General features: G+C 42.9%; 1 protein-coding gene across 2 annotated transcripts; it reads left to right on the top strand.

Annotated features, from left to right (window-relative positions):
• The first annotated feature begins 4 nt into the window (after positions 1 to 4).
• Positions 5 to 17,001, top strand: LOC110534703 (uncharacterized). 2 transcript variants are annotated; one of them, XM_021619636.3, is made up of 6 exons: positions 5 to 197; positions 2,158 to 2,285; positions 2,474 to 2,647; positions 14,853 to 15,017; positions 15,313 to 15,424; positions 15,620 to 17,001. In XM_021619636.3, exons 2-6 carry the CDS (start codon positions 2,184 to 2,186, stop codon positions 16,591 to 16,593), a joined length of 1,527 nt encoding a protein of 508 aa, XP_021475311.3. In that variant the 5' UTR covers positions 5 to 197; positions 2,158 to 2,183; the 3' UTR covers positions 16,594 to 17,001. The 2 variants fall into 2 exon arrangements, with proteins under 2 accessions (XP_021475311.3, XP_036790378.2); XM_036934483.2 differs by lacking the exon at positions 5 to 197 and adding an exon at positions 1,603 to 1,875.
• The last annotated feature ends 4,842 nt before the right edge of the window (positions 17,002 to 21,843 follow it).

Raw genomic sequence — 21,843 nt, 5'->3', positions numbered from 1 at the left:
AGGCACACCCGGGTGGAGGGTGGTTGGAAGAGCGCGCTTGTTTGAAAAGGAAAAGCGGCACGATAGCTTTTGATAAAGAACATCAAAACGAAACAGATGCTTTATAAGTGGGATACACTGTTGAGAAATACATCCCGAGGGGTTCGTGCTGACTGTACGAGATTGTGACAGCCGTTAAAATTGCGTCCCTTGACAAGGTAAGAACAATATGTATGTCAGTAGAAGTGCAATATTATCATAAGGAGATGTATACTTGGAATATGGAGGGGGGGAAAGGAGAGGCAGAGGAGGTCTGAGAGAGGAAGATGGTGAGGCTTGAGTTGGTTAAAAATGATGGGGAAAAGGGAGATGGTTTGTTAAAGAAGAATGGTAGAAAGTGTAAGCAGAGTGAGCTGAAGACATGAGGAGAATTGGAAGTCAATGAGGGCGAAGTATGGGAGGTGGTCGGTGTAGGGAAGTTCTCTGAGCCCGAGGCTAGCACTGAGGGTCAGGATATTGATGAATCTGTGACCGTAGGAGTGAAGTTTGGAAAAAGTGGACCCTTTTGGCTGATCCATTTGTGGTTTCAGGTGGATGAAAAGAGTTGGGTGCTGTGGAATCGGTGAGGGAAACTAGAAGTGGTCTTGTGATAATTTTGTGTTTCTGCTGGTCAGGAAAGTAGTGGTATGTGTTACCTGTAGGGGTGCCTATGGGGCTTGAGATCAGAAATGTCCAGTGCGAGAGGCAGGTTGAGGTTTCCAGGGTTAGAGTAGTGCAGAAGTTGTCATATGCTGCTGGGCTGAATTGAATGTGAGGCTGGGCTGGCTGAGGCAGTGAAGAAAGTAGAGGAAGATGGGTCAAGGAGGAGGGATCCTGAGAGGAGTGGTGTGAGTAGAATATCTGTACCAGTAGAGCGATAGGACAACAAGTGACATATGTTTCAGTAAGCTTGGATTTCTAGCAATGATTATCAATTGTACTGCAGGGATGGAATGTAAGTCGCAGAAAATTGAGGTTGTGGTGGCAGCTGCAAAGAGGTAGCTGACATCAGAGTTAATGGGTGTGTTAAGTGGTGGTGTCAGGTTGTTGGCCTGAGGTAGACTACATAGATTTAAATAGTGGACAAGGGTTGTTATTTTTTTGTGAGTGTAGTGTTAGATGGTAGGGTATTTGTTTTTATTTTTTCCAAGCAAAGTATACGGGAGGTGTACTCCAGTCTAGTAGGTGGCGGTAATGCAACATGCCAACCCCCGTTAAACCTCAAAGAAGACCACTTATCGGTTTCCGGTTCACGGAGGACATACTTTTTTTTCTCAAATACGGAAAGGCAATTAATAGATTTGATGTGTAACGTAATAAGCAATACCGTATTTCAAAGAACAGCGCGCATAGACTTTTTATTTAGCCGCACCATTTGAGCTGACTTCAACCAATAACATCTGTGTAAACGCAAGTAAACAATGATCAAGAACCATTTCCACGTTAGCATTTTTGTTGGAATTTAGACTTTTATTAACACCCTGGAACTCAAAACCGCACAACATCACTCCAGGTAGAATTTAAATCGCGTTGGAGACGGGACTTACTTGATAGATGTTATCTAGGTAACGCTAGCTAGCTGTTAACGTTAGCTAACAATGGCTAACTGTATGGGTTTTCACACTCAAATAGCCTCCATCATGGAGCTGCTAGCGAATTCAGCCGTGACCGAGATCTGTAAACTCGTAGACGACGACTATGCAGTGTTTCGTCTGGAAATAAATCAAAGCCAGAAAGAAAACAGGGTATTGCGTAGGAAACTACAGCTACTGGAACTGAAGGTGGCACGGGAGCGCGTCCTCGCCAGTCGTCCCAGTAGTGTCAAGATCCTCGATCGATACAGAGGAATGGCAAGAGGTACATTTTGCAGAAGGCTGTGGGTCATGTCTAGAAGGGATGTCATCCCGCTAATGTCAAAAGTTGAGTCGGTGAGAATTTTGGGATTTTAGCTTGTACTTTTCTTAACCTTAACGTAAGGTAGCAGGTTATTATAGTTAGGTTAAGTATCCTATATTGCTTCGTAAAGTCTGCTAACCTGATACGGAAAGTGACTTCTGACATTCGCTGCATCCCACCTAGTCAAAATCTACACTACGTGGACAATACCTAATTTAACCCCCCCCCCAATAACCCTATTAGGTGAAGGACATCCCACTGGAGGCCACATGAGCTTTGTGAACCCAGCGGGACACAACACGTGGAGAGATGACCAACCCATAGCTGTTGAGGGGAGTGGAACCTCAACCAAGCATGTTATTGTGATAGAGGTTAGTGTCATAGTATTACGTCAAAATTGGAGTACATCAAATGTGGCCTGTTTATTTCAGAAAGGCTCCCCTCGGCTATTCATTTGCTTACATGTACATCCTTATCTGCCATAGGGGTGCTGTGAGACTTCCCTACAACATTGTTATCCAATTCAAATCATGTAAAGATAATAATCTCTTCTTGTCAGTCTGCAGAGGCTGCAGGTCCTGGGGTAAAGCAGGAGAGGACTGAAGGAGAGAACCCAAGACACAACAGAGACATCCAGACTGGCGCCGAGGCTGGAGTGACGCCCCCTGTAGCGATGGGTGACTGCCCCACCGTCACCATGCCCCAGGCCAGGACACAACGCAACATCAGCGAGGTCAGTGGAACGGCGAACACCGTCCTCAAGTCAGACGCACTCCGAGACTTTAAATGTAACATGCAGGATCTAACCACAGATCAGACCCAGAGAGATGGGGTGGGGCTGAACTCTTGCTCCTGGCTCAGAGTATTTACAGGTATTTCAGCAGAGCCAGAGGATGGTTAATTGGGGATAGTGATGTTTTAGACATTGGCAGCCATTATCCGTCTTGTTCTTACGCTACAGAGATGGACCCTGGCGACATCCCATTTGGTTTAGACACAAACTGATCTGTCTAGAGGGGACTGGAACCTGTACAGTAGTAGTGTATACTCTGAAGGGTGCCTAGATGGGAAAGGGCAGGGTCTGGTTGTAGATGAAGTGACTGTGAAAGCGGAGTGTGACGTTCCTCCCACATGGAATGCAGATATTTCTTAGTTTACAGGGAAAGCTTAGAGACAAATCCAAGTGTCACGACCCACTCCCCTTTCCACACGTTCAGGGATTGCGACCCAATTTCCTCATCGATGGGGCCTTCTGATTCAAACGTCCTTTTCAATCAGGTATTGAACTCAAAGGGCCAAGTCATGGGGAGGGGGAGCAACATGAGTCAATATTAAAGACAAATGTTCCTCTGCATATTCTTTCACAAAGGCTTCAGCTGCCCCCAGAGGGTGGAGATCCACCAGAGGGTGGATTCTCCTGCAAGCTTCAGCTGAACATGCACCTCAAGGTCCACAGGGGATAGAAGCCGTTCGCCTGTACACACTGCAGGAAGAAGTTCTAAGAGAGGAGCTACCTAAGGACACACCAGCAGAAAAAAAATCCCATTCTAGAACATAGAAAGTAACCATTCCACTCGATAGCTTTTGACGTTTAGATCAAACCCTGCGTTAAAGACAGATGTATTGTGATTGTTGTCAGCTTAAAACATCCTCGGATGCGTTTGATGCATACTGAAGATGGCGCCGGCGGGTAGGGCTGCCGTCTTATCGGCTCTTAACCCACCATGCTATTTTGCTTGTTTTTTTGCGTTGTTCGCAACTTGTTTTGTACATAATGTTGCTGCTACTGTCTCTTATTACCGAAAAGAGCTTCTGGACATTTGAACTGGGATTACTCACCTCATATTGGACGAGGACTTCTTCAATGAGTCGGATGTGAGGGATATACAATGGACACCCGACCAGGTCCAGATCCCCATGATTCGCTGGCAAAGTAAACGTAGGTTTTGCAGAAAGAGATCAGGCTGGCTTGTGAGGATCAGGTGACGAGTGGCTAATCTGCCCTTGCCTTCTGTACTGCTAGCTAATGTTCAATCGCTGGAAAATAAATGGGACAAACTGAAAGCACGTATATCCCACCAACGGGACGTTAACTGTAACATCTTATGTTTCAACGAGTCGTGGCTGAACGATGACAGTAAGAATATACACCTGGCGGGTTATACGCTATCGACAGAACCGCAGCCTCTGGTAAGACACAGGGCGGGGGCCTATGCATATTTGTAACAATAGTTGGTGCACAATATCTAAGGAAGTCTCAGGGTTTTGCTCACCTGAGAGTGTGGTCTACAGCTTATCATGAGATTCTCTCTAGGTAGATAGAGTTCATTTGTAGCGCTCTACTAGAGGTCGACCGATTTTATAATTTTTCAACACCGATTATTGGAGGACCAAAAAAAGCAGATACCGATTAATCTGCTGATTTTTATTTTATTTATTTGTAATAATGACAATTACAACAATGCTGAATGAACACTTATTTTAACTTAATATAATTCATGAATAAAATAAATTTAGCCTCAAATGAAACATGTTCAATTTGGTTTAAATAATGCAAAAACAAAGTGTTGGAGGAGAAAGTAAAAGTGCAATATGTGCCATGTAAGAAAGCTAACGTTTAAGTTCCTTGCTCCGAACATGAGAACATATGAAAGCTGGTGGTTCCTTTTAACATGAGTCTTCAATATTCCCAGGTAAGAAGTTTTAGGTTGTAGTTATTATAGGACTATTTCTCTCTCTACCATTTGTTTTTCATTAACCTTTGACTATTGGATGTTCTTATAGGCACTTCAGTATTGCCAGTGTAACAGTATAGCTTCCATTCCTCTCCTCGCTCCTACCTGGGCTCGAACCAGGAACACAAAGACAACAGCCACCCTCGAAGCAGCGTTACCCATGCAGAGCAAGGGGAACAACTACTCCAAGTCTCAGCGCGAGTGACGTCTGAAACGCTATTAGCGCGCACCCCGCTAACTAACTAGCCATTTCACATCGGTTACACCAGCCTAATCTCGGGAGTTGATAGGCTTGAAGTCATAAACAGCTGCTGGCAAACGCATGAAAGTGCTGTTTGAATGAATGCTGTTGCTGCCTACCATAACTCAGTCAGACTGCTCTATCAAATCATAGACTTAGTTATAACATGATAACACACAGAAATACGAGCCTTAGGTCATTAATATGGCCAGATCCGAAAAACAATAATCTCAAAAACGAGACATTTATTCTTTCAGTGAAATACGGAACCGTTCCGTATTTTATCTAACGGGTGGCATCCATAAGTCTAAAAATTCCTGTTACATTGCACAACCTTCAATGTTATGTCATAATTATGTAGAATTCTGGCAAATTAGGCGGCCCAAACTGTTGCATATACACTGACTCTGCGTGCAATGAACGCAAGAGAAGTGACACAATTTCACCTGGTTAATATTGCCTGCTAACCTGGATTTCTTTTAGCTAAATATGCAGGTTTAAAAATATATACTTCTGTGTATTGATTTTAAGGCATTGATGTTTATAGTTAGGTACACATTGGAGCAACGATACGCACCGCATCGATTATATGCAACACAGGACATGCTAGATAAACTAGTAATATCATCAACCATGTGTAGTTAACTAGTGATTATGATTGTTTTTTATAAGAAGTTTAATGCTGGTTAGCAACTTACCTTGGCTTATTGCATTCGCGTAACAGGCAGTCTCCTCGTGGAGTGCAATGTAATCCGGTGGTTAGAGCGTTGGACTAGTTAACTGTAAGGTTGCAAGATTGAATCCCTCGAGCTGACAAGGTAAAAATCTGTCGTTCTTAGGCCGTCATTGAAAATAAGAATGTGTTCTTAACTGACTTGTTAAAGGTGTAAAAAAAAAATGCGACACCGATTTCCTTTTATGAAAACTTGAAATCGGCCCTAATTAATCGGCCATTCCGATTAACCGGTCGACCTCTACTGTCTACATACCACCACAGACCGACGTTGGCATTAAAACAGCACTCAATGAGCTGTATTCCGCCATAAGCAAACAGGAACGCTCATCCAGAGGCGGCGCTCCTAGTGGCTGGGGACTTTAATGCAGGGAAACTTAAATCAGTTTTACCTAATTTCTATCAGCATGTTAAATGTGGAACCAGAGGGAAATATTTTCTAGACCACCTTTACTCCACACACAGAAACGCACGCGTGCAAAGCTCGCCCTCCGTTTGGCAAATTTGACCTTAACTCTATCCTCCTGATCCTGCTTACAAGCAAAAATTAAAACAAGATGCACCTGTGACTCAGTCTGTAAAAAAGTGGTCAGATGAAGCAGATGCTAAACTACAGGACTGTTTTGCTAGCACAGACTGAAATATGTTCCGGGATTCTTCCGATGGCATTGAGGTGTACACCAGACCAGTCACTGGCTTTATCAATAACGTCGTCTCCACATTAACTGTACGTACATACCCAACCAGAAGCCATGGATTACAGGCAACATTCACACTGAGCTAAAGGGTAGAGCTGCCGCTTTCAAGGAGCAGGACTCTAACCCGGAAGCTTATAAGAAATCCTGCTATTCCCTCCGACAAACCATCACAGGATCGAATCGTACTACACCGGCTCCGATGCTCGTTGGATGTGGCAGGGCCTGCAAACTATTAGACTACAAAGGGAAGCACAGTCGAGAGCTGCCTAGTGATACGAGCCTACCAGATGAGCTAAATAACTTCTATGCCCACGTTGAGGCAAGTAACACTGAAACATGCATGAGAGCATCAGCTGTTCCGGAAGACTGTGTGATCACACTCTCTGCAGCCGATGTGAGTAAGACCTTTAAACGGGTTAACATTCATAAGGCTGCTGGGCCAGGCGGATTACCAGGACGTGTACTCCGAGCATGCGCTGACCAATTGGCAAGTGTCTTCACTGACATTTTCAACCTCTCCCTGTCTGAGCCTGTAATACCAACATATTTTAACTTCTTGATGCACCCATCCCGTTAGCGGGATCATTTTCGTCAACATCCGCTGAATTGCAGAGCGCCAAATTAAATTACAAAAAAATATTTATGAAATCACAAGTGCAATATAGCAAAACACAGTTTAGCTTGTTGTTAATCCACCTGGCGTGTCAGATTTCAAAAAAGCTTTTCGGCGAAAGCATACCAAGCGTTTATGTAAGGACATCTCTCTCAGCAGACAAACATTACAAACAGCTAGCAACCAAGTAGATTGGTCACGAAAGTCAGAAAAGTAATAATCACTTACCTTTGATCTTCGGATGTTTGCACTCACGAGACTCCCAGTTACACAAATGTTCCTTCTGTTCCATAAAGATTATTTTTATATCCAAAATACCTCCATTTGGTTGGTGTGTTATGTTCAGAAATCCACAGGCTCGAGCGGTCACGACGGAGCAGACAAATTCCAAATAGTATCCGTAAAGTTCGTAGAAACATGTCAAATGTTTTTTATAATCAATCCTCAGGTTGTTTTAAAAATATATAATCGATAATATTTCAACCGGGACTGTAGCTTCTTCAATAGGAGAGAGGAAATGTCTGCTCCAAGCTGTTGCGCATGCAAAATGCTGCTGGCACCCAGCCATACAATGACGCGGTGATCTTTCTCGCTCATTTTTCAAAATAAAAGCCTGAAACTATGTCTAAAGACTGTTCACAGCATGTGGAAGCCATATGAAAAGGAATCTGGTTGATATCCCTTTTTAAATGGAGCGATGGCAGGCAATGGAACAGAGCTTTCAGGAAAAACAGCATTTTCGGGTTGGATTTTCCTCAGGTTTTCGCCTGTAATATCAGTTCTGTTATACTCACAGACAATATTTTGACAGTTTTGGAAACTTTAGTTTTCTATCCTAATCTGACAATTATATGCATAATCTAGATTCTGGGCCTGAGAAATAGGCAGTTTCATTTGGGTACGTTTTTCATCCAAACATCAAAATACTGCCCCCTACACTCAACAGGTTAAGCAGACAACCATAGTCCCTGTGCTCAAGAACACTAAGGTAACCTGTCTAAATGACTACTGACCTGTAGCACTCACGTCTGCAGTCATGAAATGCTTTGAAAGGCTGGTCATGGCTCACATCAACACCATTATCCCAGAAACCCTAGACCCACTACAATTTGCATACCGCACCAACAGATCCACAGGTGTAATCTCTATTGCACTCCACACTGCCCTCTCCCACCTGGAAAAAAAGGAACACCTACGTGAGAATGCTATTCATTGACTACAGCTCAGTGTTCAACACCATAGTGCCCTCAAAGCTCATCACTAATCTAAAGACCCTGGAACTAAACACCTCCCTCTGCAACTGGATCCTGGACTTCCTGACGGGTCACCCCCAGGTGGTAAAGGTAGGTAACAAATCTGCCACGCTGATCCTCAACACGGGGGCCCCTCAGGTGTGTGTGCTCAGTCCCCTCCTGTACTCCCTGTTCACTCATGACTGCACGGCCAGGCACGACTCCAACACCATCATTAAGTTTGCTGATGACACAACAGTGGTAGGCCTGATCACTGACAATGATGAGAAAGCCTGTAGGGAGGAGGTCAGAGACCTGACCGTGTGGTGCAAGGACAACAACCTCTCCCTCAATGTGATCAAGACACAAAGGAGATGATTGTGGACTATAGGAAAAGGAGGACCGAGCATGCCCCCATTCTCATCGACGGGGCTGTAGTGAAGCAGGTTGAGAGCTTCAAGTTCCTTGGTGTTCACATCACCAACAAACTAACATGGTCCAAGCATACCATGACAGTTGTGAAGCGGGCACAACAAAACCTATTCCCCCTCAGGAGACTGCTTCTACAGCTGCACCATCGAGAGCATCCTGTCGGGTTGCATCACTGCCTGGTATGGCAACTGCTCGGCCTCCGACCGCAAGGCACTACAGAGGATGGTGCATACGGCCCAGTACATCAGAGGCCAAGCTACCTGCCATCCAGGACCTCTATACCAGGCGGTGTCAGAGGAAAGCCCCAAAAATACTCCAGCCACCCAAGTCATAGACTGTTCTTTCTGCTACCGCACGGCAAGCGGTACCGGAGCGCCATGTCTAGGTCCAAGAGGCTTGTTATTTACTGCTGCTCTTTATTTGTTATTCTTATCTCTTATTTTTTAGGGATTTTCTTAAAACGTAATTGTTGGTTAAGTAATCATTTCACTGTAAGGTCTACACATGTTGTATACGGCGCATGAGACAAATAACATTTGATTTGCAATTACGAGAGTAAAAGATTTCAGTGTTGAAGATTCTCGTAAAAGTATTGCATTCAGACACTGTGATATACAGTTGAAGTCGCAGGTTTACATACACCTTAGCCAAATACATTTAAACTCAGTTTTTCCACAATTCCTGACATTTAATCCTAGTAAAAAATCCCTGTCTTAGGTTAGTTAGGATCACCACGTTATTTTAAGAATGTGAAATGTCAGAATAATAGTAGAGAATGATATCTTTTAAGCTTTTATTTCTTTCATCACATTCCCAGTTGGTCAGAAGTTTACGTACACTCAATTAGTATTTGCTAGCATTGCATTTATATTGTTTAACTTGGGTCAAATGTTTCAGGTAGTCTTCCACAAGCTTCCCACAATAAATTGGGTGAATTTTGTTCCATTTCTCCTGACAGAGCTGGTGTAACTGAGTCAGGTTTGTAGGCATCTTTGCTCACACATGCTTTTTCAGTTCTGCCCACACAAATCTTCAGGGCTTGAGGTCAGGGCTTTGTGATGGCAACTCCAATACCTTGACTTTGTTGTCCTTAAGCCATTTTGCCACAACTTTGGAAGTATGCTTGGGGTCATTGTCAAATCAAAATCGTATCAGATTTATTTATACAGCCCTTCGTACATCAGCTGACATCTCAAAGTGCTGTACAGAAACCCAGCCTAAAACAGCAAGCAATGCAGGTGTAGAAGCACGGTGGCTAGTAAAAACTCCCTAGAAAGGCCAAAACCTAGGAAGAAACCTAGAGAGGAACCAGGCTGTGTGGGGTGGCCAGTCCTCTTCTGGCTGTGCCTGGTGGAGATGTTCAAATGTTCATAAATGACCAGCATGGTCAAATAATAATAATAATAATAATAATAATAATAATAATAATAATAATAATAATAATAATAATAATAATAATAATAATAATAATAATAATAATAATAATAATAATAATAATAATAATAATCACAGGCAGAACAGTTTAAACTGGAGCAGCAGCACGGCCAGGTGGACTGGGGACAGCAAGGAGTCATCATGCCAGGTAGTCCTGAGGCATGGTCCTAGGGCTCAGGTCCTCCGAAAGAGAGAATTAGAGAGAGCATACTTAAATTCACACAGGACACCGGATAGGACAGGAGAAGTACTCCAGATATAACAAACTGACCCTAGCCCCCCGACTCATAAACTACTGCAGCATAAATACTGGAGGCTGAGACAGGAGGGGTCAAGAGACACTGTGGCCCCATCCGATGATACCCCCAGACAGGGCCAAACAGGAAGGATATAACCCCACCCACTTTGCCAAAGCACAGCCCCCACACCAACTTGTCCATTTGGAAGACCCATTTGTGATCAAGCTTTAACTTCCTGCCTTATGATGCCATCTATTTTGTGAAGTGCACCACTCCCTCCTGCAGCAAAGCACCCCCACAACATGTTGCCACCCCCGTGCTTCACATTTGGGATGATGTTCTTTGGCTTGCAAGCCTCCCCCTTCTTCCTCCAAACATAACGATGGTCATTATGGCCAAACAGTTCTATTTTTGTTTCATCAGACCGGACATTTCTCCAAAAAGTACAATCTTTGTCCCTATGTGCAGTTGCAAACCGTAGTCTGTTTTTTTTTTAATGGTGGGTTTGGAGCAGTGGCTTCTTCCTTGCTGAGCGGCCTTTCAGGTTATGTCGACTATAGGACTCGTGTTATTGTGAATATAGATACAAAAGTATCTAAATATATATTTTTATCTCACACTGATTCAACCAGAAAGACCAGGGAGGTTTTTACAATGCCTCACAAAGAAGGGCAGCAATTGGTAAAAAAATAAATAAAAAATACATTGGATATCCCTTTGAGCATGGTGACGTTATTAATTACTCTTTGGATGGTGTATCAATACACCCAGTTACTACAAAGAGACTGTCTAACTCTGTTACCGGAGAGGAAGGAAACTGCTCTGGGATTTCACTAAGGCCAATGGTGACTTTAAAACAGTTACCTCGTTTAATGGTTGTGATGGGAGAAAACTGGGGATGGATCAACATCATTGTAGTTACTCCACAATACTAACCTAAATGACAGAGTGAAAAGGAAGTTTATACAGAATCAAAAATATTCCACAACATGCATCCTGTTTGCAACAAGACGCTAAAGTAATACTGCAAAAAATATTACAAAGCAATTCACTTTTTGTCCTTAATAGAAAGTCATGTTTGGGGAAAATAAAAGACATTACTGAGTACCATTCCAATTCATGGGTTTGAGGTCAGGGCTCTGTGCTGGCCAGTCAAGTTCTTCCACACTGATGTCGACAAACAATTTCTGTATGGACTTCACTTTGCACAGGGCCATTGTCATGCTGAAACAGGAAAAGGCCTTCCCCAAACTGTTGCCGCAAATTTGGAAGCACAGAATTTTCTAGAATGTCATTGTATGCTGTAGCGTTAACATTTCCCTTCACTGTAATTTAAGGGGCTCTAGACCATTATTCATCCACCAAACTTTACAGTTGGCACTTTGCATTGGGGCAGGTGGCAAGCTTTACACCTCTCCAGCCGACACTTAGCATTGCTCATGGTGATCTTAGGCTTGTGTGCAGCTGTTCGGCCATGGAAACCCATTTCATGAAGCTCTCGACAAACTGTTCTTGTGCTGGTGTTGCTTCCAGAAGCCGTTTGGAACTTGGTAATGAGTGTTTTAACAGAGAACAGACAATCCTTACGCGCTTCAGCACTCGGCGGTCCCGTTCTGTCAGCTTGTGTGGCCTATCAATTTGCGGCTGAGCCCTTGTTGCTCCTAGACGTTTCCACTTCAGTAACAGCACTTATAGTTGACCGGGGAAGCTCTAATAGGGCAGAGATTTGACAAACTGACTTGTTGGAAAGGTGGCATCTTATGACGGTGCCATGTTGAAAGTCACTGATCTCTTCAGTAAGGCCATTCTACAGCGACTATGTCTGGAGATTGCATGGATGTAAGCTCAATTGTACCTACCTGTCAGAAATGGGTATAGCTGAAATAGCCAAATCCATTCATTTGAAGGGGTGTTCACTTACACTATATATACAAAGTATGTGCCCTAGCCTACCACGCAAAGGCACTATGGATTTATTTTCACTGGTTGACAGGGTTGCCCTACCTGCCTGCTCGATCCTATCCCCACCACCTTAAAACAGTTTTTAATTGCATATCTGAAAAGTGCTAGCTATTGTTAATAACTCCCTGTTCTCAGTGTTCATAAACCCAATTGAATTGATTATTCATAAATGGTATAAATATAATATATATACACACACACACACACACACACACAGGGTCAAAAAAGTATTTAGTCAGCCACCAATTGTGCAAGGTCTCCCACTTAAAGATGAGAGAGGCCTGTAATTTTCATCATAGGTACACTTCAATTATGACAGACAAAATGAGAAAAAAAATCCAGAAAATCACATTGTAGGATTTATGAATTTATTTGCAAATTATGGTGGAAAACTTTTGTTATTGAACAAATACTTGACCAATACCAAATAATTTATCTCAATACTTTGTTATATACCCTTTGTTGGCAATGACAGAGGTGAAGACGTACAGAAAACGTTTGACAAGGTTTTCACACACTGTTGCTGATATTTTGGCCCATTCCTCCATGCAGAGCTCCTCTAGAGCAGTGATGTTTTGGGGCTGTTGCTGGACAACACGGACTTTCAACTCCCTCCAAAGATTTTCTATGGGGTTGAGATCTGGAGACTGGCTAGGCCACTCCAGGACCTTGAAATGCTTCTTACAAAGCCACTCCTTCGTTGCCCGGGCGGTGTGTTTGGGATCATTGTCATGCTGAAAGACCCAGCCACGTTTCATCTTCAATGCCCTTGCTGATGGAAGGAGGTTTTCACTCAATCTCACGATACATGGCCCCATTCATTCTTTCCTTTACACGGATCAGTCGTCCTGGTCCCTTTGCAGAAAAACAGCCCCAAAGCATGATGTGTCCACCCCCATGCTTCACAGTAGGTATGGTGTTCTTAGGATGCACCTCAGCATTCTTTGTCCTCCAAACACGACGAGTTGAGTTTTTACCAAAAAGTTATATTTTGGTTTCATCTGACCATATGACATTCTCCCAATCTTCTTCTGGATCATCCAAATGCTCTCTAGCAAACTTCAGACGGGCCTGGACATGTACTGGCTTAAGCAGGGGGACACGTCTGGCACTGCAGGATTTGAGTCCCTGGCGGCGTAGTGTGTTACTGATGGTAGGCTTTGTTACTTTGGTCCCAGCTCTCTGCAGGTCATTCACTAGGTCCCCCCGTGTGGTTCTGGGATTTTTGCTCACCGTTCTTGTGATCATTTTGACCCCACGGGGTGAGATCTTGCGTGGAGCCCCAGATCGAGGGAGATTATAAGTGGTCTTGTATGTCTTCCATTTCCTAATAATTGCTCCCACAGTTGATTTCTTCAAACCAAGCTGCTTACCTATTGCAGATTCAGTCTTCCCAGCCTGGTGCAGGTCTACAATTTTGTTTCTGGTGTCCTGTGACAGCACTTTGGTCTTGGCCATAGTGGAGTTTGGAGTGTGACTTTTTGAGGTTGTGGACAGGTGTATTTTATACTGATAACAAGTTCAAACAGGTGCCATTAATACAGGTAACGAGTGGAGGAAAGAGGAGCCTCTTAAAGAAAAAGTTACAGGTCTGTGAGCCAGAAATCTTGCTTGTTTGTAGGTGACCAAATACTTATTTTCCACCATAATTTGCAAATAAATTCATAAAAAATCCTACAATGTGATTTTCTGGATCTTTTTTTCCTCATTTTGTCTGTCATAGTTGAAGTGTACCTATGATGATTACAGGCCTCATCTTTTTAAGTAGGAGGACTTGCACAATTGGTGGCTGACTAAATACATTTTTGCCCCACTGTATATACTTAATCTATGGCAAGAACTGAAAATGGTTTTCTAGCAATGACCAACAACCAATATAACAGCTTGAAAATGTTGAAGTATAAATGGGCAAATATTGCACAATCCATCAGTTCTTCGACTTACCCAGAAATACTCCGTTATAATTGCTGCCAAAGGTGCTTCTACAAAGTATTGACTCACAGGTGTGAATACTTTTTAAAATTTCCTTTTCAATACATTTGCAAAAATATCTTAACATCTTTTCGCTTTATCATTATGGGATAGTGTGTGTAGATGGATGAGAGAGAAATCCATTGAATTCAGGCTGTAACGCAACAATGTGAAATAAGTCAAGGGGTATGAATACTTTCATTGGCATTGTATAAGCCTAAAACGGCTGTTACATAGTGTTTGTACTGAGTAGGCTATATGATAACAATGCCTATTTCATTACTTCCATTGAACTACTTTTTTAAAACTTTTTTACAGGCACTTTTTTGAATGAGGAAATGTGTGCAGTTCAAGTTCATGCAGATTTTTTTTTAAATGTATGTTCAATAGAATAAAATCTAATTTTGTTTTAGACTTGATTGAGGGCCTCTTTAGTACATCTGATCTCACCCTATTCTGTGTACACACAACCGCGCTTTATAAGCAAATATACCTACACATACTAACACCTACTGTACACGTCAAAATTGTTTACGTAGTGGGGATGGGTAAACCCTCCTGAAAGTGTGTTTATTATCTCTCTGTGTGTGTGTGTGTGTGTACCTGAGGGAGTGTATGTCTGTAATCTGTATCACCTGTCTCTTCCAGGAGGAGGAGGTTCCAGAGGTGCTGCTGGTGAAGGAGGAGGAGGGGTGTGACGAGGGTCTGGGGAACCCTGAGGGGAACATGGTCGTGGAGGACAACCAGACTACACCTCCTGAACCCACAGAGGAACCAGCTGAGCAGCACAGGACCACACACAGTCTCACTGAGGTGAGCCCACTGAACTACTGTCTGAATGGTATTCGGTCAGGGCCTGAATCCACACAACCTCAGAGCAGGAGTACTGATCTAGCATCAGTTTTGCCTTTTAGATCATATTGAACAAGATTTATATGGAAAGATATATGGACCATGCCTTTGAATTATCAAACTTTTAAAGAATGTCAAGTAATCAAATTAACTAATATGTTTGCATTGTACTCAAAGCAATCCCTCATAGCTCCATAGCAGGATGCTCATATCACATTTCTGGATCCAACATCCTCTCACACTGTATCTCTTACAGTCAGTAGACATGGAGGATGGGAACCCTGATCTTCTGCTGGTCAAAGAGGAGACAATAGAAGATGGACCAGAGAGCATTGATCTGCTGAATGGACTAAAGATGGGGGAGCAAGGTAAGGGAGAAATACATAAAACCTACATACAGTAATAGTTATTCAATGGGAATAGTGACGCTTCTGGCTATATATTTTTTCAATCAATACAATTTTATGTTAAATACAAAAACACAATATAGAAACTTGACAAAACACATATGTGGAGTTTTTTTGTCGTGTTTATAAAGTATATTTTCTAACTTTTTCCTGCAGGTGATTGGCTGGAGGCTAACAGAGGAGACTGGGTGGACATCTTGGATTCCCAAATCCAGACCGGTGCAGCCAAAGGCCCAGGGGACAACCTTACTGAGCAGGCCAGGACCAGAGGCGACATAGTGGAGGTCAGTGGATGGGACAGTGTCCTCAATTCTGGGCTGGGGAACAACACTGTCAACCAGAAACAGACAGTCGACCACAAAACAACAACCAAACTGGGACACAAAATAACATCCGGATTTAGTCTCCATGACAACAGATTGGCTGCGACCAGGACGAAGCATAGATTTGGTCCGCGGGGACGGGGAGGTGTCAGTATGCGGCAGGAGAGAACAGACACAGACTCTGCTAGCGATGCTCCATCTTGCTCCTATAGTTGTGATTCAGAGAGACTGATGGCGCCTCAGGTTAACCCCCTAACAGGTGCTGCCTACAGCCTGCCTTCTCTAGGATCTATCAACTGGAACATGGACCCTGCAACAACACAGACACTCCCTGGCCTTCATCCTCCTCACACTCTCCTAATGTTAAACCAGACCTCAGACAATGCCAGTGCACTAAATGGCTACACAAGCCCTTTGACAAATGACAGTAGTTGTGACGCTATCAGCAGATCCGGTGGAAAAGAGAAGCACTTCCCGTGTTCTTTCTGTGGGAAAGCCTTCAGTTTCCCCAAACAGTTGGAGATCCACCAGAGGATGCACACGGGGGAGAAACCTTTCGGCTGCCATCTTTGCCGGGTGAGTTTCTCCCAGTTGTCCAACCTGAAGAGGCACCAGAGGGTCCACACAGGGGAGAAACCCTACAGCTGCCCCGAGTGTCACATGCGCTTCACCCAAGCTGGCAGCCTGAAGAGGCACCTGAAGGTCCACACGGGAGAACGGCTGTTCGCCTGTACGCACTGCGGGAAGAGGTTCTCAGAGAGGAGCTATCTCAGGATACACCAGCAGAAAAACCATTCCATTCTATAGAATAGACATAATTCCACTTAATTATTTTACATTTAGATCAAGCTCTGCATTTAAGACAATGTTCATTGTTGTCAGCCAAAAATATCCACAGGTGCATTTTGAATAATGAGGTTAACAGATTTCAGTGTTGAACATTCCTAGGTAGAATATTGCATCCTGACATTGTGTGATATATAGAGCATATATAAGCCCAAATGTCTGTTACATATTGTGTTTGTACTGAGTAGGTTGAGGTTCACAAATTCCTATTCCATTACATCCATAGAACGACAAATTTTTTCACATTTTTAATGAGAAAATTAATGCAGTTTATCAAGTTCATGCCGATTTTTGTTGTTGACATGTGTATGTGTGATTTTCATATGGTGTATTTGACACCTTGTTTAATAAACACAAAATGGGACTTTTCATTGTGAGTCTTCAGTATTCATCACATCTGATCTCACCCTATTCTGCACACACCAATACAACCTTCAAAGGGCCCGATTAAATCAAATCCACTTTAGGCAATATCTACATAGCTGACGTTTTGAGGTGTCGGAGGTGGAACTGGAGGTAGCACTGTCAAATCCACAAGCGGCTCCAGGCATTATACCTAAAGCGGACATTGCCATTGGCTGCACGAAGTCGCATTAAGAGAAATCCCATGCAGCCCTCTTTACAATTTTGAACAATGGAATTTGAGATGTAATCTATACCCCGATTAGGCCTCATTTTGTTTGAATGATTTTCAATTTGAGCGTCACTTTCTGTACAGCATACACTTTCTCATTCTGAACTTGTAACGCGAGTGGGACGACGGGTGTAGCTTCGTGACAATGATCACGAGCTGCTGGTCACCGATTTGACAATTCCGCCACCAAAACAGCCATGCAGGTGTCTGCTATAGCCGGTTAATGATGGATCATATTGAATCCAAGCCTTAATATACCTACAAATGCTAACAAACACCTCCTGTACACATCAAAATATTTGCCAGGTTTGTCTGACTTTTGACTTATAGCTGACTCATATTTACCCACAACACATTTATGTCCACCATGATGGGTTTAACAATTAAGTAATTTTGTAACTACAGTATAGGACTCAAACATAGTGGGGATGGGTAAACACTTCGGGGCACAACCTTGCACATTTAGCCCTATGATAACCTCACCAGGTGGCTGTGATTATTTCCTGTAACAAATTATGTATCAGCCAATTAAAACCCTTGGACTTGTTCACGGAAGCTTCCTCAGAGAAGTACAACAGCACATGCTGATAATTAAAGCAACTACATCAAGTGTATTTCACTGACTGGTCAAATTGCTCTTTGTATAGAGTGCCTAGCTCCATGTAACTGTCGCAGATTGTGGCAAGGGTTCGAATCTCACGTTTTTGTATCATTGCAGGGAGTTTCCTTTATCTCCAGTCTAACCAAAATATACTTAATTCTTCAATCAACACATGGAACGTTTGTATAATAACCTCCAATGGCTCCATATTGTTCAGTGTTAGATGGCCTTGACTGTGGTTAATATTTTATAATGTCATGTTTCTGTATGTACAGCAAAGAGTTTATTTTATAAACCTTTATGCTTTTCTGTTCAATTAGTGTTTATAGTCTGCAGTTCATGAGGACCTGCTGATATCCAGTGTTGCTTGCAGGAGAAAGTGGACCTCTGAAGCGGCTGGTCACAAACCCTGGCCCCGGATCAGAACTCTGGATCAGGAGCCGTCGCTCTTCCTTCCCGAGTTGCAACTAGGACCCAACCACGAGGGACAGAGACTCCACCACCACCACACAGAACACAACCAGTGGACAGGTGGACTGAACAACAGTCCTGGTGGTCATCAGAGAGACAGAGGCTCCAGTCAGGGATCCAGTCTGCAGCCCAGACCCTTCTCTTCACAGTCTCAGTGCAGGGATGAAGCAGGGCCTGGGGCTGATAGACCCTCCTGTTCCTATGATACAAACACCAGTGCCCATGATTAAAAAATCAGGTCACCCTGGGCTTCAGCCTCCACAGAGAGTCTATCCCAAGTCTGTCATCTCCTTCAGGATCTTGTTTAATGCCTTCTGACTGGGTTCATAGAAGGTCTGGGTCTAGACTTTCTCATTTACCTCATGGGTACCCCACCAATACAGACAGGGGCAGGATGGGCGTTCACCAGAAGAGGTACCTAGCCCGCTCTCTAAGCAGAGTCTCTCCCACTGGGTTGTGGAGGCTATCTCCCTGGCATATAGCAGCAAGGGTTACCTGCTGTAGTGTGGTACGCGCCAACTCCACTAAGGGTCTGGCAGCGTGTTGGGCGTTGTTTAAAGGGTTGACTGTAGGAGATATTTGTGCTGTGGCGAGTTGGACATCACCACACACTTTTGTGAGGTTTTATCGCTTGGATGTCACTGCTCCGTGTTTAGCCCACAGCATGCTTACTGCGGAGACAGGGGACTGAAAGTTGACTGACCGAAAGGGAAGGTAACGCAATGACTATAACTACTGTTCCCTGAAGGAGGGAAATGAGGTACGACACCCGTTTGGCCCCGCACCACCTGTTACTGGGCTCTGTGAAGAGCGGTATTAAATTGAAGGAATGAGTCCGAGCCTTACGCTTATCACCTATGGAAAGCGGGACTGCCAGCGAGGAGTGGATTTCAGATCCTTCAATCATAGTATGTTATACCTTGTTTCCCTCCTTCAGGGAACAGTAGTCATAACGTTACATTTGCTATTCTGTTAGGGCCCTCAACAGAGCTTTAGTGATAGATTACCACAGTTCGAGTGGGGCAGGAAGTTTCCTATGCTGAGGCAGTAACGAGAGGATCGGGTGAGTAATTTGACAGGGAGCCACCTAGTGAGTAGGTCTGGAGAGATCCAGAGAGGATGATTTTTAGTAAGGTAGGATTTGAGTTTATTGCTATGGTTATTAAATGTACTGCACTGATGGAGCATAAATCCCAGGAAATAGATGTGGTAGTGACAGCAGCAGAGACATTGTTGGGTGTAAGAGTTTAGCGCAGAAGATCAACAGGGGGGTTAACCTCTCTGTGCACGGAACCCGGTAGCGGGATGAAATTTGACAACATACGGTGATCGCTACATAAATAGTCATATTAAACATTCATGAAAATACAAGTGTCTCAGGTTTCGAAAGCCTAGAATCTTGCTAATCCAACTGCGTTGTCAGATTTTAAAAAGGATTTACTGTGAAAGAATACGATGCGATTATCTGAGGATAGAGCCCCATAAAAAAACAACTATTTCAACCAGCACAGGCGTAACAAAATCACAAACTGCAATAAAATAAATTGTTTACCTTTGACGATCTTCATCTGTTTGCAATCCCAATGCTCATTGTTACACAATTAATGATTTTTTGTTTGATAAAATCCATTTTTATAGCCTTACACAAAACATTTTGTGAACAGCTTGTGTTGTGAATTCCGTCTCATTCCATTTTTGACGACACATTTGAGGTAAATACACACACAGAACATGTCTTTTCCAGTCATGTTTGGTTTCATTGCAATCAACTGGTTTGTTTGTAACACAACTAAGCCTGATGGGTCATTTCGCGGGATGTATTGACTGAAAGAAACCGATTTGAAGACAAGTAATGACATTGTGCACCAATGATTTTCCCGCTGTTTCGTTGATTGACTGTATTTTAACCCAATGACCACTGATCGTCTTCAAATCTAGCTGGGTAGATAGCCAATGAGCTGAGGTAAACGGCAATATGTAATGTTTATGTGTTGGAAGACCAACCCATGTAGTAAACTCCGGCGTAAAGAGGTTTATTCGCCATTGACGATTCATACCGGAAGGAGCAACGCTCCTGTTTATATATCAATCAGTATGGCAACTAAGTCAGGAAAAGCTAAATCTAAGTCTAGATATACAGATGTACACACACTTTTAGAAGAAATTGATCGAGGACAATTCATTTAGCGATTCCCAAATGGAGGAATATTTTTTGAACGGAGAGGACATCATTTTGGACTGGTAAGTTATTCTCATGCTAATGCCGTTGTTTGAAATTAATAATATAAAATATTATTTGTGAAATGAAATAGCCTATTTGAGGCTGTTGAGGGGAGGGCAGGCCCACAACAATGGCCAAAGGGAAATGGAGACAGATACAGCTGGTCTGTTGTAATATAATAAAGACAGTAGATCTAGCTGGTCTGTCATTATATAATAGAGACAGTAGATCTAGCTGAAATGTCATAATATAAATGAGACAGTAGATCTAGCTGAAATGTCATAATATAAATGAGACAGTAGATCTAGCTGAAATGTCATAATATAAATGAGACAGTAGATCTAGCAGGTCTATAATAATATATTCAACCTTATGTTCCCTGTACTCTATATATATATGTTTATTATACCTGTTGATACAGGGCTCATATGTGAAACTATTCTAACTGAACATTTTCTTTCACAGTGACACTGACTCCAACTGGGAGCCCCCAGTGCCAAGGTGTCCATCCCCCACTGAAGCTGGTTCATCCAGCTCCTGCCACAAGTGGTGTTCATCTGCCCAAATGTATTTCTGCAGGCATGGATGTGCTATGGCACCTGGCATCAGCAGCATAATATTGTGTAGAGGACTGAGGGTCTTCCAAATATTGAAAGTGTTATTTTGTAAATGTTTTTTTTTCATGTTTTTTCTAAAAAAAAAATGTTTTTGGGGGGGGTGTGTTCGAATACCATTTTGGTATTTTGTATATAGTTATTCCCTTCAAAATGTATAACTTCACCAATTTGGCCACTTGGGTACATTTGGGCTACTTGTGTGGGACACCTGGGTGACTTCATGATAAATGTCATGTAGCACACTCATTTTGGAAGTTATCATTCTGAAACTTTGCACAAGTACTGTTGCCCTCTTATGTTTTTCACTGAAATTGTCCCCATCATCCTATCGGAATGTTTGTTTAATCTTGTTCATTTTAAAGATGATACAACAATAAAAAGAAAACATGTTTTTTTCATTGTATTATCTAAACCAGATCTATTGTGTTATATTCTCCTACATTCAATTCACATTTACACAAACTTCAGAGTGTTTTCTTTCAAATGGTACCAAGAATATGCATACCCTTGGTTCTGTGCCTGAGCTCCAGGCAGTTAGATTTGGGTATGTCTTCAGGCGGAAATTGAAAAAGGTAGCTCTAAGAGGTTAAGCCGTACACTCCACAGAGCTGGGCTTTACGGAAGAGTGGCAAGAAAAAAGCCATTGCTTAAAGAAAAAAATAAGCAA

Source organism: Oncorhynchus mykiss, chromosome 10 (assembly GCF_057628025.1).
Source record: "Oncorhynchus mykiss isolate SJ-2025 chromosome 10, ASM5762802v1, whole genome shotgun sequence".
Lineage (NCBI taxonomy): Eukaryota > Metazoa > Chordata > Actinopteri > Salmoniformes > Salmonidae > Oncorhynchus > Oncorhynchus mykiss.
The sequence above is the reverse complement of the archived record's forward strand: the minus strand, read 5'-3'. Positions and strand labels throughout refer to the sequence as shown.

Coding starts and splice junctions, on each gene's coding strand:
- LOC110534703 (XM_036934483.2), top strand. CDS start 1,617: ATGGCTAACTGTATGGGTTTTCACACTCAAATAGCCTCCATCATGGAG. Junction 2,648..14,852: donor CACAACGCAACATCAGCGAG/GTCAGTGGAACG, acceptor TGTCTCTTCCAG/GAGGAGGAGGTTCCAGAGGT. Junction 15,425..15,619: donor ACTAAAGATGGGGGAGCAAG/GTAAGGGAGAAA, acceptor TTTTTCCTGCAG/GTGATTGGCTGGAGGCTAAC.